The sequence below is a fragment of the Rhinolophus sinicus genome, chromosome 3, assembly GCF_057876585.1.
Source record: "Rhinolophus sinicus isolate RSI-liver-muscle chromosome 3, RSI-T2T, whole genome shotgun sequence".
Taxonomy (NCBI): Eukaryota; Metazoa; Chordata; class Mammalia; order Chiroptera; family Rhinolophidae; genus Rhinolophus; species Rhinolophus sinicus.
In genome coordinates, this window is record NC_142503.1 from 174,858,246 (window position 1) to 174,873,943 (window position 15,698).

The 15,698-nt window shown below is 46.5% G+C and overlaps 1 protein-coding gene across 13 annotated transcripts in view; it reads right to left on the reverse strand.

The window, feature by feature from the left end:
• SLC8A3 (solute carrier family 8 member A3) overlaps positions 1-15,698 on the reverse strand; it is a 166,909-nt gene that overhangs the window by 13,077 nt on the left and 138,134 nt on the right. For 7 of the 13 annotated variants that reach the window (XM_074327282.2, XM_074327279.2, XM_074327281.2 and 4 more), the window contains one exon: positions 5,734-5,840. In XM_074327282.2, coding sequence (XP_074183383.2) covers positions 5,734-5,840 — 107 coding nt within the window. Of the gene's footprint in view, positions 1-3,078; positions 3,183-5,733; positions 5,841-15,698 lie in introns of those variants that run through there. The other 6 variants (XM_088797388.1, XM_088797387.1, XM_019733511.3 and 3 more) reach the window with 3 other exon arrangements.

The following is a 15,698-nucleotide window of genomic DNA, read 5'->3' on the forward strand; positions in this document are numbered from 1 at the left end:
CCTTCCCCTATATTGATCCTCAGGGTCAGGCAAGAGTCGTCTATCCCTGCTCAGATTGCACTGGGACAAGAAGGAAACAGCATAGATCTGTAAATAATCGGAAGCATCTTGTCAGGGTGAGCCCATGGATATGGTAAGAGGAGGAACCAAAAGACCCCATCGTTGGGGGAGAGTTCTTTCCTTCCCCCCGAGACTTTCAATGCCCAGGCCTAACAGCCTTGACTCTGCCATCAGTGTTGCTCTTAGGAGACCAGGTCTAGACCCCAGTGCTTACTTGACTCCAGCATAACCACGTTTCCTAATCATCCTCCCTTTTCCCCGCCCAAGCTTGTCCAAAACTTTTAATCTCACTTCTGAAATCTCTTTTGTTTACCAAGAATAGAATCTCCTATTTCAAATCCACTCCTTTTTTTATTTTTATTTTTTGTAATGCAATTGTCATCTTGGCCATGCAGAGACTTTGCTGTGCTGAATGCCTACGACGCTCCCATGCAGCAGTGATAATGAAAAGCAATTTCCACTGTACTGTTTCTCACTCCAAGAACAGCAGGGAATTTGGAAATCAGGATGGGTTTTCATTTGATTCTGAGTCTAGACAATCAAGTTTTAAGACCTTTCACCTTACGGTCTGATGACAAAATATGGGAAGACCTGAAGAAACTGAAAATTACTGACACATTTCCTATTGACACCTTCCATCTTGGTCCTGGGAAGATCTGCAGGGCAGAGCACACCAATGACTTGATGACATCCTTGTCTTCTTACCTGTGCCCTCCCTCTGGACCAGGCTCCACCTGGGCTTTGCTGATATCTTCTTGGACAGAGAATTCAGTACAGCAAAAAGGAGTCCTCAAATGGGGAGTAGCCATAGGTGTTCGCGTTTGACCAACCCTCTTGAAGAGCACAAGGTTTATCTTAGGTCACTCTCTGTCCTAGGGGTTTGATGAAGAGGCAGGAAAGAAGAGCCCTTTTACCAGTGGAATAAAGTCATGGACAGACTTCCAACCTATTCTTATCCGGAGCCACTGCCTTCTTTCCAGCTACCCTGTATGATTCTTTGTGCTGCTTTCATTGGCGCCTAAGTAGTTGGGACTGTGAAAATTGATGAAGCTGGTTTACAATGACCTTAGGTGTCTGCTGCATCCAACCAATCATGAAGATGTGGAGTCAATGCAAAGGGAGGTGGGAATGAGGTAGCGCCGACGTTGAGATAATTTCTGAGAATATGCTCAGTGGCAGAAGCTGGAAGACTGGCAAGAATACAGCCTGGGAAGCAATGGAACCACAGATTTCTCTTTCTTTCTTCCAGCACTCTTTGGCAGTCAGGTTCATGGCAGCACCCTATTAGGTAGCCAAGGAGAGGATGAGTAATAGAGGATGGAGGGGACTTCTGCTTCTAGAACATCAGGTGTGTTGAAACCAGTGTGGTATAGAACTGGTCAGGTCTGCAGAGACAGTCCACAGAAGACAATGAGAACTGCTCAGTCATATGGGTCTGAGAAGATCTGTTGCTGAGCCTTTGGGAGTGTAGTTGCTGAATCTCTTAGATCTGTCCTTGGGTGAAAGTCTTTACGATGCTCTTTGCCGTGTAAATACGAAGTGGTTGCAGAATAATCACCCCTTTTTGACAAACAAATGGCTCTCACTGTTTCATCTTCCATGAGGCTCTCAGCAGCATTTATCTCCCAAAGGGGAGTGTGAATGTCCTCCGCTTGGTACTTCCCAAGTGCACCCTTACCAATTCCCACATGTATTCCTCCACCACTTTCAAAGCAGTGGCTTCCAATCATTTTCTTCAAGGGAAGAAATCTTTCCTTTCATCTCTCTTGGTTGCAACATAATCAGTCCCACAGGAATGAAACCCTGGAAGGTATTCCAAGAAGAATGTCCGGAGGAAAAGAGGAGATGAGGCCATTTCTCTGGTGTGGGATGATGTGTTATTTTGGGGTCTGGGCGATGTGCTCATTTGCAAATGTGAAGGGAAGGCAGGCTTCTGTGAACCATCCAACACCTGTTTCCCAAGGACTAATACCCACTATAGCATTCAGAGTCCCTTCTCCAATTGAAAAACTCGTAAGTCAATTCTCTGGGGCTGCCCAATGTCAGTCCTTTTCCAGGGCCCTCTGGCTAGGGAGATTTCCATACTCAAAATTCCTTCCTTCCTTTTGCAGACTCTCCATTTTTCTGCTTTAGGGATTGCATTATCCTAAAGTAGCCTGAATAAAGTAACTTACCTTGGGCTAGGAACAGAGGTAGAATGCGACGGGGTAGGATGCTAAGGGGAGGAAGAATAGCTCAGGATTGCAAATTACACGACTGCCACATAATCCAGCTCTTTCTCAGACAGCTTTCAGAAGCTGTGGCCTCTGACAAATGGTATACCTTTCCATGCCACAGTCTACCCAACTGTGAAATAGCCAGATAAAACACTTACCTCCATGAAGGGCAGAGGGGCCTATGGGACACTGCAAGTGAATAACCTGGCAAGCACGCAACGGAGGAGGTTGGGGAATGCAGCAGAAAACTGTCAAAGCATCATTGCAACATGGGCCCAGCCCCCATTCCAGACCATCCCCCATTCAATCCAAGCTCGAGAGTGAGGGGTGGGAGGGGAAGAAAGCAGGGAAGGGGCACCGGCATGCATTGCATCACATTCCTTTCTTTTTCTTCTCCTCCCCACCCACCAAGGAGTTTCCACATTTACAGGTTATTGTGTATGTGTGTGGGCTGTGCGGGAGAGTGCAGGGGACAGTGGTCATTAGATAACTGGAGCACAAGGCAGAAGTAACTCGTGAGGGTAATGAAGAGGCTGCAGCGCTGCCCAAAAGGTGGGAAAGGAGGACTTGGAAATAAGCTAAGGCTAAGAAGGCAGAGATGATACCGAAACAGGGTGAGAGCGAGAATACAGGAGGGAAAAGAATAAAAAAAGTCTGTTGGTCAAAAGGAGGAAGGAAAAGGGACGAAAAAGGGGGAGAAAAAATATAGTTGCTTTTTGTTGTTGTTGCTTTTCGGTTTGTTTAAATTTTTTCGTTCTTTTTGTTGTTTTATTTTGTTCGTTTTTTTTAAAGAATCTCACACCTGATATTCCACGTTCCATCCATTTCGGTTCACCAAGGGCAATGAAGAAATTCTCTTGCCTTTCGTATTCCTCCTCATCTACTATTTTAACCCTTATGGTTTTCCTGTAGGGACAACAAGAGAGAGAGTGTGTGTCGACTGGGTCGGCAGATTGGTCGGTCACTTGGAGCACAGCCTTTAACATCATCCCCCATCACTCTTGGCACATGCAGCCCAGTCCCGCCATGGTGGCTTTGACAGGACTATGGTGGATTGTATTGTTCTTATATTTTAAAAAATAGTCTTAGCTTTTCTTGTTTCCTTGGTCATAGTTGTTCTTATGGGTGAGAGGGAAAGGGAGCCAGGAGGCAAAGAAAAGTGGGCAAAGGAAGGGATCCAGGAGGACAGCCGGGAAATGGAAGAGAGAAGGGGTTGATGGTGGGGAGGAGTCATTTTAGATCCTGCGGAAGGTTAGTAGGAAGTGAGTTGGGCAGCACATTCCACTGGGTGTCACATGGTAACAGTGGCACTTCTTTGGGCAGCAGATAAACTACTGGTCCACGGTCCTTCTACAACAGAAAATATGTCAACAGTACCTAACTAGGGACTGCTTTCCTTCCTTGCGTCTATACCCACTTCTCATGTGAGCCCCATAAATAAAAATCTGGAAGGAAAGTATTTATGAGGAAGGGAAATGAGAGAGAGAGAGAAAGCAAGGAAAGTGGAATTCTATTACCATTTTCATTCTTTATCTCATAGGGCTTCCATGGTGGAAACTGAAATACACATGTATTAATCACAATATAACATAGGGCTCCTTTGATATTGACAGCTGACGCATTCCTGGGAAAGTGTGAAGAAAACGATGTAAATCATGAAATTCTAAACCGCCCTTTCGACGTCTATCGTATCGGGGCGATGTCCCAAGGCTGGCCTCCCTCAATGCTGATTAGCAAGGCTCCAAGGGACAAGGTGATGGAGGTTTCTGCTCATTTCTGGGTATCTCAATGAAGCAGTGTCTTTTAAAAACAAATCATCAGGAAATCAAAGTTCCCTGAAAAATCACTCCCCTCCAGACATGAGCCTGGCTCAGGCCTATGGTCATCGGAGAAGTTGCTGTGTGGGCCTGGATCTCCCTGTGTGGCTTCTCCCGGTCCTTCATGGAACCACAGTGCGGTCGGTGGGTCCCAACAGTGAACCCTGATGATTATTCTCATTCTCTCTCTCCCCCCCGCCCCCCCCCCTGCTTTTTGGCCTGGGACCTAAATGTTCTCTGAAAGGGCAAAGAAATGCTAACAAAAAACAGCCTAAAATGTTCAGCCTAATCAGAGCCTCTGATATATCTATTCCATTCTAAAAGCAGGCTCAGCTTTGCTATGTACGAGGTGGTAGATTGATCTGAGATAGTTTGTTGGGCACAGGACTTGCTGTGCATTTGTGTGGGGTGTGTGTGTGTGTGTGTGTTACGAGTATAATTTTGGTCAACTTTCTGGCACTTTCTTGGACACCTTGCTCAGAGGAGAAGACAAAGCTCACTGATTTCAAGAAACATTTTCTGGGAATTGCTCTCGAGGTGCCAGGCCCTGGGGCTGTCTAGGAGATGTGAGCCTGGCCTGTTTTTCCACTGCAGGGACTCAGCTGTCGGATGGGAAGGGCTGCTCTGAGACCTTGGGCGTGGCCTGCAGTGATATGATTGACAGCTCTGCCAGGGAAGGACTGCTGCCTCACATCCTAGCAGCTCCCCCGTCCATAGTGTCCTCCATCCAGAAGAGGATTTTCTGACTTGCTTATCGGAGGCCTGGAGGGTATAGAGTCATTTAAGTTGAAGGCAAAAGCTCTATCTAATCTGAGGGTCCTGTGACTTCTTGGAGAAGCATCTGCTCAGGTCAGAATCTCTCTCCCACTGTTGTAACACTCTGCCTCCACATCTAGGCGCTCTTCACGGGGAAGACAGAATACTGTCGGTAGGTCTCTGACCTAGACCTACTTGTATTTCAAACTTGTATTTTCAGCTCAGCCAAGGCTGGGGAGAGAAACACACCTTGATAGCAGGGATATGGCAGATAAGATGGAGCCTAAGGCCTGCTCTGGGCAATGGGATGAGCCACAAACAGAACCCAAATCTAAATACATTGATTCTCAATGCCCAGGGACTATAGTTTAGCCCTGAGAATAGCTGTTGCCTGGAAATCTGTGCTGAGAGCCTGGGCGAGTTTCCAAGTCGTGATTTGCATTGTGCTATCTGGTCTTTCTTTTCTGTGTATTAAACCATTCAGGAGAGGCAGAGAGCCTCGTATACGAAAGTCTCAGGGCTGTAGCGCTCTCTCTCTCTCTCTCTCTCTCTCTCTCTCTCTCTCTCTCCCTCTCTCTCTCCCTCTCCCCCTCTTTCTGGTTTTCCCCATATCCATTTCCCCATCTTACAAAAATTACCATTGGCTCTTGCACACCCCTCTTATGGATACCATGTGACAGGTTGGCAGATGTTAGGACACAGCTGGGAGTGAAGAGAGGAGAGCGAGTGGTGAAAAGAGAGGAAAAGAGAGAACAAGAAAGAAAACAAAGAGAAAGTGAACTGGATAAGTAGACGAAAGGGGAGGAGAAGGAGGCAAAGAGACTGGGGAAAGGAAGAAACAGAAGAGAAGAAGTTAACGTTAGTGTGGGGACAGGGTACTACACCTTTCTGAAAACTCATATCCACCATGCGGGGGCCCATCAGCTCAATGAAGTAATTCTTGTTTTTCTCATACGCCTCATCATCAATTACCTTGATGTGAATTGTTTTGCTGTGGATGGAAAAATAAGTGTCATAAGCAAGGAGTAGAGTGGGAGGGCAAGCCAGCCAGGAGAAGAAACAGAATGAGAAGGAGACAGTGGAAAAGTCCAGAAAGGTCCAAGTTCGCCCCAACTTCACAGGGGCAGGGAGGAGAGGGGCTACTTTGACCTCTTCCAGCCTCGGCTCCTCCTGGGTTTCCTGTGGCTTCATGGCATGGCCAGACTTGAAGATAGGAAATAGCACAGGTTTCACAGTCAAAGGGTCTGGGTTCTGAACCTGGACATGCTATGTGACCTTGGACGAATAATTTCGCCGCTACACAGACATGGACAGTTCTGAGAGCATGAAATAATCTATGATACATGTAATGCCTTAGAGATTTAGGTCCTCCCATAATGTTTGCTTCCTTATTCCTCTTACTTTTGAGACAAGAAAGATTTAAAAAAAATTTTTTTTGACTTTTAAAATCAGCCGATGTTGATCTGAAATGTTTATTTTATAGAAAGGGCAGAAGGGGCGGGGCAAGTAGGCCTGCGGGAGTCTTGCCTGGAATAGTAGGACTTCTCTCTTTCTCTGTGGCAGTGACTGTCACAGGCAGGCCAGGAGGGCCACCTGGCTCAAGCCACACATTCTTGTCATTCACGACGGGCCTCAGAAACTGCTGAAGCGCTCTCCAAGCGAACTTCTGTAGTCACAGGCATACACTGACCAGATCATATTAAGTCTGAATTTATTATTAGTTTATAAATCCTATAGTGACCTTGTGACTAGCACATCTATGTTGTTTTTTTATGTTAAAAGGTGTTATTCTGTTCATTTAAACATTGAAAAAACTATAAGCCCATTTTAGTAACCCTGCTTTGCATTTCTTCTTCTTTTTACTATTACTAGGAGCTTTAAAAATGGAGATGGAACTGGGCCAAGCCTCTCCCAACCTTTGCTTTGTGATGGGGACATTTCAGGACCAGACCCCAGTCAAGCTGTTTCGGCCTCTCCCAGGGGATGTGAGGCATTGCTGGATGAAGAGCGGCATGGAGCTGAGCCTCCCCTCAGCCCTCAGCCCTAGGAAAGAAGGGACCCAGCAGAAGCCTGTTCAGCAGCCTGTGGGTGCACCTTCTTTCAGACTGGGGTGCCCGGAGCCCTGCCCTTTGTTGAGGACAGTGAGGTCCTCAGCAACGCTCTTTATTTTTTTTAATAAAGTAAGACTATCTTTACATTCTGACTTGGGACCACCTCTCTGCTCTCCTGAGCTTTCTCAAGTCACTGTTAGAGATGGACACCTATGGAGCTACTCTGTCCACACTGTCGCTCCTGTAGAAGCAGATGTGGACCCATCATTCTTGAAGTGAATGCAACAGCTGGTACTGACACACCCCAGCCCCCACTACACACTGCTTCAAAAACCAAGACTCCACAGCCTCATCGCTTGCCATCCCCATCCCCGTCATGGAAACACTCGGCTAGCCACCATAGAAAGGAGAGTGTTCAGTCTCCAAAGGCCTTCCTGCCTTCAGAGCAGTGGCACTGGTCATGGCGACCGATGCCTGGGATCAAATCCGGCCCCCCCACCTCTCACTGGCCGGGTGACCTTGGGCACTTGCTAGAGCTCTCCCAGTCTCATTTGTAAAGTGGAATACGAGGACCTACTTTATAGTGTTCTTAAATGAGATAACGCACACAAAGCCCTTGGCAGGGTACTTATTCCCTAGTGTGTAATAAACAGCAACCGTTATTACTAAGAGCAGTATGATCCATTTGGTGCTTTGAGAGTAATATATGAGGGAGTCTTACGATCTTCAGTCATTACATCAGAAAAAAAGGGGAAATCGATAAATAGAACTGGTGACCCAAGCGGTGGTAGGGGCTGGAAACAGAAGTCAGGTCAAGAAAGCATGGGCTGAAACAGGATGCTAGATCCCAAAGGGGTTATTGAGGGGCTTAGAAAGCGGAGGGTGGTAACAGGGAGAGCAACTCTCATATTCTCCTGAAGTCTGGCCTTGTGCCCCTGTCAGCAACAAGCTCTGGGCTGAACAGACGACATGTCATAAAACATAGCATGACTGGTGCTTGCTGTGAAGTTTAGTGAACAGATAAACAGAATAAGAGAAGCCATCGGCAACTTACTGAAGACAGGGAAATAAGGGCAGACATTAAAGAGTGGCAGGAGGAATTTAGCTGAGTGAGCTGGAGCCACTAGTGGCGGAGGCAGGTGTGAGATCCCCTTACTGAGATCATTTATGGGGAAGGTATCACATCGGTTTGAACTTAAGACGTCACCTTGCCTGGAGCTAGAGAAAGCCCTTCCAGATCTTGAAAACTGAGAAAGTTCTCAGTTCTGCTTAAGCCACAGATGAGGCCCAAGAACATTTAAATGTATTCAGTCACCGGCCAGGTCTTAAGTTCTCTTTCCAAACTAATTCCCCCAATTCAGTATCAAATTGCTCAAGCCCCAAACCTGGAATCACCCCGATTCCTTCCTATCTTTCTTCCCTCCTTCCCTGCTCCCACCTCCAACCCTAATCCATTTAACTCACCACCATCTTTCCTTCTGCTTTCAAGACCAAGATCACAGCACCATTGCTTCTCACTTGGACTTTGCAATGGCCTCCTAAGAGATTTCCTGCTCTCGCTTTTGCCCTCTTCCTGCATAAACCCTTCCCTACACAACAACTGGGGTTTATCTATTAAAAATGCAATCCAGGTCCAATCACACCCCCTGTAATTGGATACATACAAATTCTTCACACGGCCTATAGGGTCTTATATGAGCCAGGTGCTGTTGACCTCACTGACTCCACTCAGTGTTCTCTCCTTGTTTGCGGGTCCCAGACAGACTGGTCTTTCTGTTCCTCCAATCAAGTCCTTTCCCACTTAGGGCATCATCCCGGGTGTTTTCTGTATCTGGGTCTGTGCTTAGCCTCATCCTTTGAGTCTCCACATATACATCACCTCCTCGGAGAGGCCTTCCATGGCCACATTATCTCCTTGGATCTCTTTCCTCCCCACCATCTCTACCTTTGCATCGTGGGTCACGTTCCATCTTGTTCCGTCTGCTCATTCCCTTCAGTGCACTAATCACAGCCTGAAGTTAGCTGGTTAGCTTATGAACTTACTTGTTTATAGTCTGTGTGTCCACATTAGACTGTAAGCTCCATGAGCACAGCAAACTCGTCTCTTATTTGCCACTGTCATCCCAGTGCCTGGCGCAGAGGGGCCTCCATCGTGACTTACTGAGGAACTAATCGTGAATTCCTAACACACCTGAGGCTACATGAAATCACTCTGCTCTGCCTTTTTGCATAAAAATATAATTCATTAGGGACAAAAAAATATTTTGAAGGCGATTTTGATGGAATGCCTGAGGATTCTCAGTGAGACAAAGAGACCAGAAGCCCGACGTCATTGAACTACACCCTCGGCTTATTAGCCTATTTTATGGTCCAGCCCACAGGAGAGCTTTCTGACAACAGCCTAGATCTACCTCACGGGTTTCGGCGAGGGACTCTGAACCCTACATCTCTCCTATTCCCAATTCCTCCTTCCGGCCCAGTAGCGGTTCCTAAATGGTTATGGGGTCACCCTAACCTGACGAGCTGTTCCGAGAGCCAGTAATGCTTTCAGAGATTCCAAGGCTTGCCCTGCCCCTTCCTGAGCCTTCTGCGGAGGGACATGTCAAAGCTGAGGCCCGGCTGTGCTGCTTGGGAAAGGTGCTCCCAGGAGATCTCCCACCAACAACCCAGAAGGGAACAGGGAACACATTCCTGGGCCATCAGGCTGGCCTCTCAGAACATTTCTTTGCTTCGAGGACACCCAATTCCAAATTAAGCCTCTGGTCCTCAGGGTACTGCAAAGAGAAAGATCATCTTTAACCACTGAGTTCCTCTAGGGTGAAAGGGGAAGGAAGCAGCATTCATTTGTTGCGTGGATGAAGGAGTACTACGTAGGAGGAGGACCCTTTATGCGAGAAAAGAATCTAACATAACATCATCTTACATTCATCACCCTGAGAAGAACTTGCTTATTTCATCCTTACTTCCAATGTGAAACATGGGTATTACTATTTCTACTTTAAAGAGAAGAAAACAGATGCTCAGAAAGGTTAAGTACCTTGCCCAGAGTCACACAGCTATAGTAAGCAGCAGAGCTGGGATTTTAGCATATGTCTCCTATTACTCCTACAGCTTATGTCTTACAAGCAGGCAGGCAAATTCTGAGTGCCATTCCCAAGTCGTGGCCACAGTGAGGAACCACAGAATTCTCCCATTTAAATTCAGGCAGCACAGGCAGATAATACGTGGATCTGCCTCTGCACTGTGCTATGAGTAGGTGGTATCCTAACCCGTTGGCTGTCCCTTGCTAGATACATTCTCTAAATAATCTCTGACTCAGTGACCTCTTCCCGCCTGATTCCCACTAAATGCATTTTCACCATATCAAGAAGGGCTCCTTTTCATCACTTCTAAATTTATCCTGGCTGCTCCTGACCAGCTAATGCTCAAGAAGCTTCCTTGACCTGGGACTATGGAATAGAGCTGGTGGTGGAGCTTTTAGCCTTTCTGTGGGAGCTTTCAGCAGCCTCATATTTCTGTGTTGGGTTCTTTTGTTAGTCTTTATCTCCACAGTTGGGCACTAGTAGCCCCCATCTCATCAAGCCTTGGCAGGTTTCTGGCTCCGAACTGGGGCAGGAAAGCCCCTGTCACCTCCAACCATACCCGGACAGCCAACACTGACACTGCCCTGACTCTACAAGGTCTGCGGGAAAGGCTCGTCTCATGAGGAGGCTTAGGGTGCTTCATTTATTGATTTTTTAAATTAAAGTTTATTGGGGTGACAAAGGTTAGCAAAGTTATGTAGGTTTCAGGTGTACAATTCTTTATTACATCGTCTATATATTACATTGTGTGTTCACCACCCAGAGTCAGTTCTCCTTCCATATAGTTGATCCCCTTTACCCTCATCTACCACCCCTCCCCACCCTTACCCTCTGCTAACCACTAAACTACTGGCTGTGTCTATGAGTTTTTGTTTTTTCATTTGTTTGCCTTGTTCTTTTGTTGTTTTCAGTTTTATATACCACCTATCAGTGAAATCATATGGTTCTTTATTTTTCTCTTGAAAATAGGGTCCCCGAAAACAGTCGTTCTTAAACTTTGGTGTGCATATGTGCCCCCTGGGGATTTTGTTAAAATGCAGATTCTGCTCAGCAGGTCTGGGGTGGGGCCTGAGATTCTGCATTTCTAACAAGCTCCCAGGCTTTGCCTGTACTGCTGGTCCAGGGCCCAACATTCCTTGGAGAAGTGTCTCTGACTCTATTAAAAACTTAGGGAAAAGAAGGCAGCTCAAATGCTCTTGCCAGTCAGAGAAAGAAGGCTGAATTAACATCTAGCATTTCAGCCAAAGGCTGGCGTGATTAGGTCTGTTCCGACACTACCTATTAAGATGGACACTAGACACTAGAGTGCACCCGGAATAGTGTGACTAGTATGATGAAGAATTTATAAACCACATTTTAACTGAATTTGCTAATATTTCTATAGTGCTTGCTTTGTGCCAGGCACTGTACTAATATTAATTTAATCCTCACAACAAACCCGTGAGGTAGGAACATGGCAGGCAAGGTGCTAGTCTCTCTGCGTGTGTTATCTCATTTAATCTTCACCATAACTGGTGAGATAGGTATTATCTTTACCCCATTTTATAGATAAAGAACCAGATGCCAAGAAAAGTTAAGAGACTTGCCTAAGATCACAGCTAAATAAGTGGCAGAGCTGGGGTTTGAATTCAAACAGTGTGGCTCCAAAGACTATGCTTCTAACTGGGATCTGATGTGTATCCAGAGGAGAGTTGTCTGCAGGGGTAGATGGCATTCACTCCAAATGGTTCTGGGGCTGTTACAAGTGCTGCTTCCAAAGGCCTGGGGCCATTGGCAGGGAGGCAGGCTTCAACTCTCTCACGTACCAGTGAGATGAATTGGCTTATAAGGGGAGTGATCGCCCCATTCCTGGTGGTATTAAAAAGTAGGATGACCCTGTATGAAAACAGCCATGGAAAGGATTCCTACATTCTACAGGAGGTCAAGTAGACGACCTGTAAAGGTCTATACCCAGTGGTGTGCTGGTAAACCAGCTGTTTGGGAGAGAGAGAATAAAAAGGAACTCTGATTTGGGGTGTATGCCTACCATGGTGTTAAATACTCCCACTATAGTCAATTTCAAGCTACTACTACTTTTAACAATCGCTCTTGTGAACTAGTAGGAGCCAGTTCTAACATACCACTGACCAAGTCGGATTCCACCAAAATGTTTGAGAGCGGTTATGATGAGAAAAGGTAATTCTGATGGATTTACAAATTATTTTACCACATACTACTAGCATGTGCGCAAAATGGGTAACTATCTGATAAAGTAAGGCATGCATATGCTTAATCAAACAAGTCTTTGGGGAAAAAAGGCTCAAAGATTTGGCTTTCAAAAGGAATGTGGTGGGTGGGTGAGGAAGCTGTGTTAAGTTGAATTTCTAAAATGTCCCATCTCAGATGTTCTGCCTTAATACCTGGAACCTCTAACTATGACGAAATATCACTCCCACAATGTTACATGATATGGTGTGTTATACGGCACAGTTGACCTTAAAAATAGGGAGACTATCCAGGTGGGCCTGATCTAATCACATGGGCCCTTAAAAGCAGAGAGCTTCCTCTGGCTGAAAAAAGGGAACCTTCTGGCTGAAGAAGAAGGGGAACCAGAACCTCTTCAAAGCATGAGAAGGGCTCAGCTCGCTCTTTCTGACTTGAAGATGGAGGGTGTCACATGAGCAGGAGTGTAGGCAGCCTCTAGGAACAGAGTGGTCCCTGGATGACAGACATCACAGAATGGGGCTTCAGACCTAGAGCCGCAAGAGACAGGATGCTGCCAATAACCTTAACAAGCTCAGAAGCAGACACTTCTTCAGAATTTCCAGATAAGAACCCAGCTGACCAAGGCCTTGTTTTCAGCCTTGTGAGAACAGAGCAGAGAACCCAGCCACATTATGTCTGGACTTCTGAGCTTCAGAACTGTGAGATAATAAATGGGTCTTGTGTTCAGCCTCTAAGTCTGTGACAATTTGTTACTCAGCAATGACTGACTATAATAATACGGGAGGCTTGTTGACTTTATGAAGCCAGGAACTGAGCAACACGGTCTGTTGGAAGTGTCTTGCAGTTATCTATTTTGTAAGCAGAATACTCTGTCCTGGTGGCAGGGCCACTGCTAGGCTATGTACAGCACCTTTGTGCAAGGCTGAGAAAAGATACAGCCTTAGAGATAGACCGCTTGGCACGGACAAGGTGCCTTCCTCTGGCTTGGCGTAGAAAGCACTGGCTGCATTTGGGCCTCCACCCAGAGGTCTTCACACAGTGCACAACCTGTACAACTGGGAGCAGCAGCCCTGTTTAGCAGACTCTTGCCTGAGTCACTATTCCAGACATACGCGCTGAACCAACAGGAATATGGGATAGGCTGAGGCAGAGAGATGAGTTTTACCGAAGAACTTTCTGCAACTTGGGGGGTGGGGGAGTGGTCAGATGGGTGGGAGGATGAGTAGGAAGGGAGGCACGAAGAGGGAGGGAAGGGTGTTTGAGTGTGTCTGGAGGAGTGTGATCTTTGCTCCTTTGGCATCTACTCTGGACCCTTCTGATAAGACCTCGCTGCTTGCAGCTTCTCCATCCCTATGACTAGCTGAGATGATCACAGAAAACCCACAAGGACGCGGCTACTCCTAGGCAAAATGTAGGGACAGTTTGTCTCCACTAACAATGAAGACCTGACTGCTGGGCCTGTCCCTGGGCACACACCCATGTGTCTGAGGACTTGATGCTCATTCTGTCTGTTCCAGAAGGTCTGGGATCATTCCTTGGCACCATAGCACGTGATCGACTCCTTTGTTGTCCTAAATATCCCTTTTCCCAACGGCTGAAGAGCTTCACACCTGCGGCTAAAGGGAAAAGGGCATCTGAGACGCCTGAGTGATTACGGACCTAGGCTTCAAGATATGGTCAGAGGCAAAGTGGCATCAAAAACCCCAAAGAGGCCACTCATTGTTTCCCAAAGGTCAGGGTAAAGGGAGGGACGTTTTTATTCCTTAGACAAGCAGTGTTCTAACGTAGCACCCTCCCTTTTGGACGTTATCATGCCTTGCAGGGCAGCTGTACAGGCTAGAAGAGATTTTAAATCGCGAATTTTTATCCTCTCCACCGTTTCATGGAGGATAAAGACTAAACCCTTCATCCCAGGAATTGTAAGCTCTCTGTAATGTCCATCCATCCACCCACCCACCCACATACTGTGTTTCCCCGAAAATAAGACCTAACCAGAAAACAAGCCCCAGCATGATTGTTCAGGATGACATCCCCTGAACATAAGCCCTAATGCATCTTTTGGAGCAAAAATTAATATAAGACCTAATCTTATTTTCGGGGAAACATGGTGTTTATTAGAAGCACGTTCCAGTTATCATGAAACTGAAAACTGAGTGGTGTCAACATGTACAGGAAGCATCCCTTTGGCCACTCCCCTTTGTTTGCGTTGTGGAACTTGCACAGGGTAGGGAGTAATACTAAGCTCTAGGAAATTCAGCACCTCTACGGAGGGAATCAACTTACACTCCTCAGGCAGCTCACATCAGTCTCGGTGTAAGGACACCACAAACCACAAGAAGCTCCTACGCTTGACTATTGCTTATGGGCACCACACAGAGATAAAAGTGTGTGTGTGTGGTCACGCACATGGGAAAATTAAGGTGCACACCCATTGTCTAACTATGATTTTTCTGCTAGTACAAGAGGGCTCTCATTTCTTTTAGCCACAATAAAGATTTCCCTTCCTCTTTGCTGCCCTATGGTGGGGAGGGCTTCATATTCCTGATTGAATGTGAATACATGTGAATGGGGGCATGAAGGCATGGGGCGAGGGCTGGGGACAGTCCACTGTACATTAGAGGGACAGTCTAGGCTTCCTGAAAGTGCTATCTGGAGGAGCTTTGACTAGTTATTCCCAAACGGGAGTTAACTTTCCAATCCCCATAGCAGTGGGCCTCTGCAGGTGTCAGATCTATATGTAACTCAGTTTTTTAAAACCCTATTTGAACCCCAAGTCTGCCCTGCCTTCCCTCGAGGGAGTTGGTGTGGGAAAGGAAGGATGACACATAGCTCCAATTCTTTCTGTCATCTAAGTCAAGAGGGGATATTAAAAAAAACACACCAATGGTCTGGGCAGAAACAGTTTCAGTGCCCTGAAGGTGATAAATCCCCTTCTTGGGAAGGCAATGAAAATAATCTATAAAATCATTTTATTTAACCGTGTGTCTGCTATCAGCACCGAGGAGAATAAATGGCTGGTTATCTGATTCATGGCTTTGGAGATGTTGGGGCTCTCTGTCTTGCTTTCTCTTTCTGCTGGGGATCTCATTTTTTAAGAATGCTTTTGATCCAAGCAGAAAGAAGTTTACATTGTATAGGCATGAAACTTCAGGTCCATGAAAAACCTTCTAATAATTATGGAGAGAGAAGAGCTGGCTCCCCAGGACCTGACTCCAGCAGCCCAAGCTGCTGCCTCCCCCTTGATTTCCTGGGCCCTGGGGCACTACGAAGCCCCTATTTCTGGTGGATAATTTCCAGAGATCCCAGGGAACAGCAAGGCCAGGAAAGATTACTGTCCTTGGGTTGGGCAGAGAAAATCCTCCGTTAGAGACTGACTTAACTATGTGGAATATTAGCTGATTCTGTAGACTTTTGATTGACTGAATCAATGAGGACGAAACAGGCAGCGCTGCAGCATTGCACAGCAGCATTGCACAGCTGCAATGCGCTCCATCTATGTGGACGTCAACG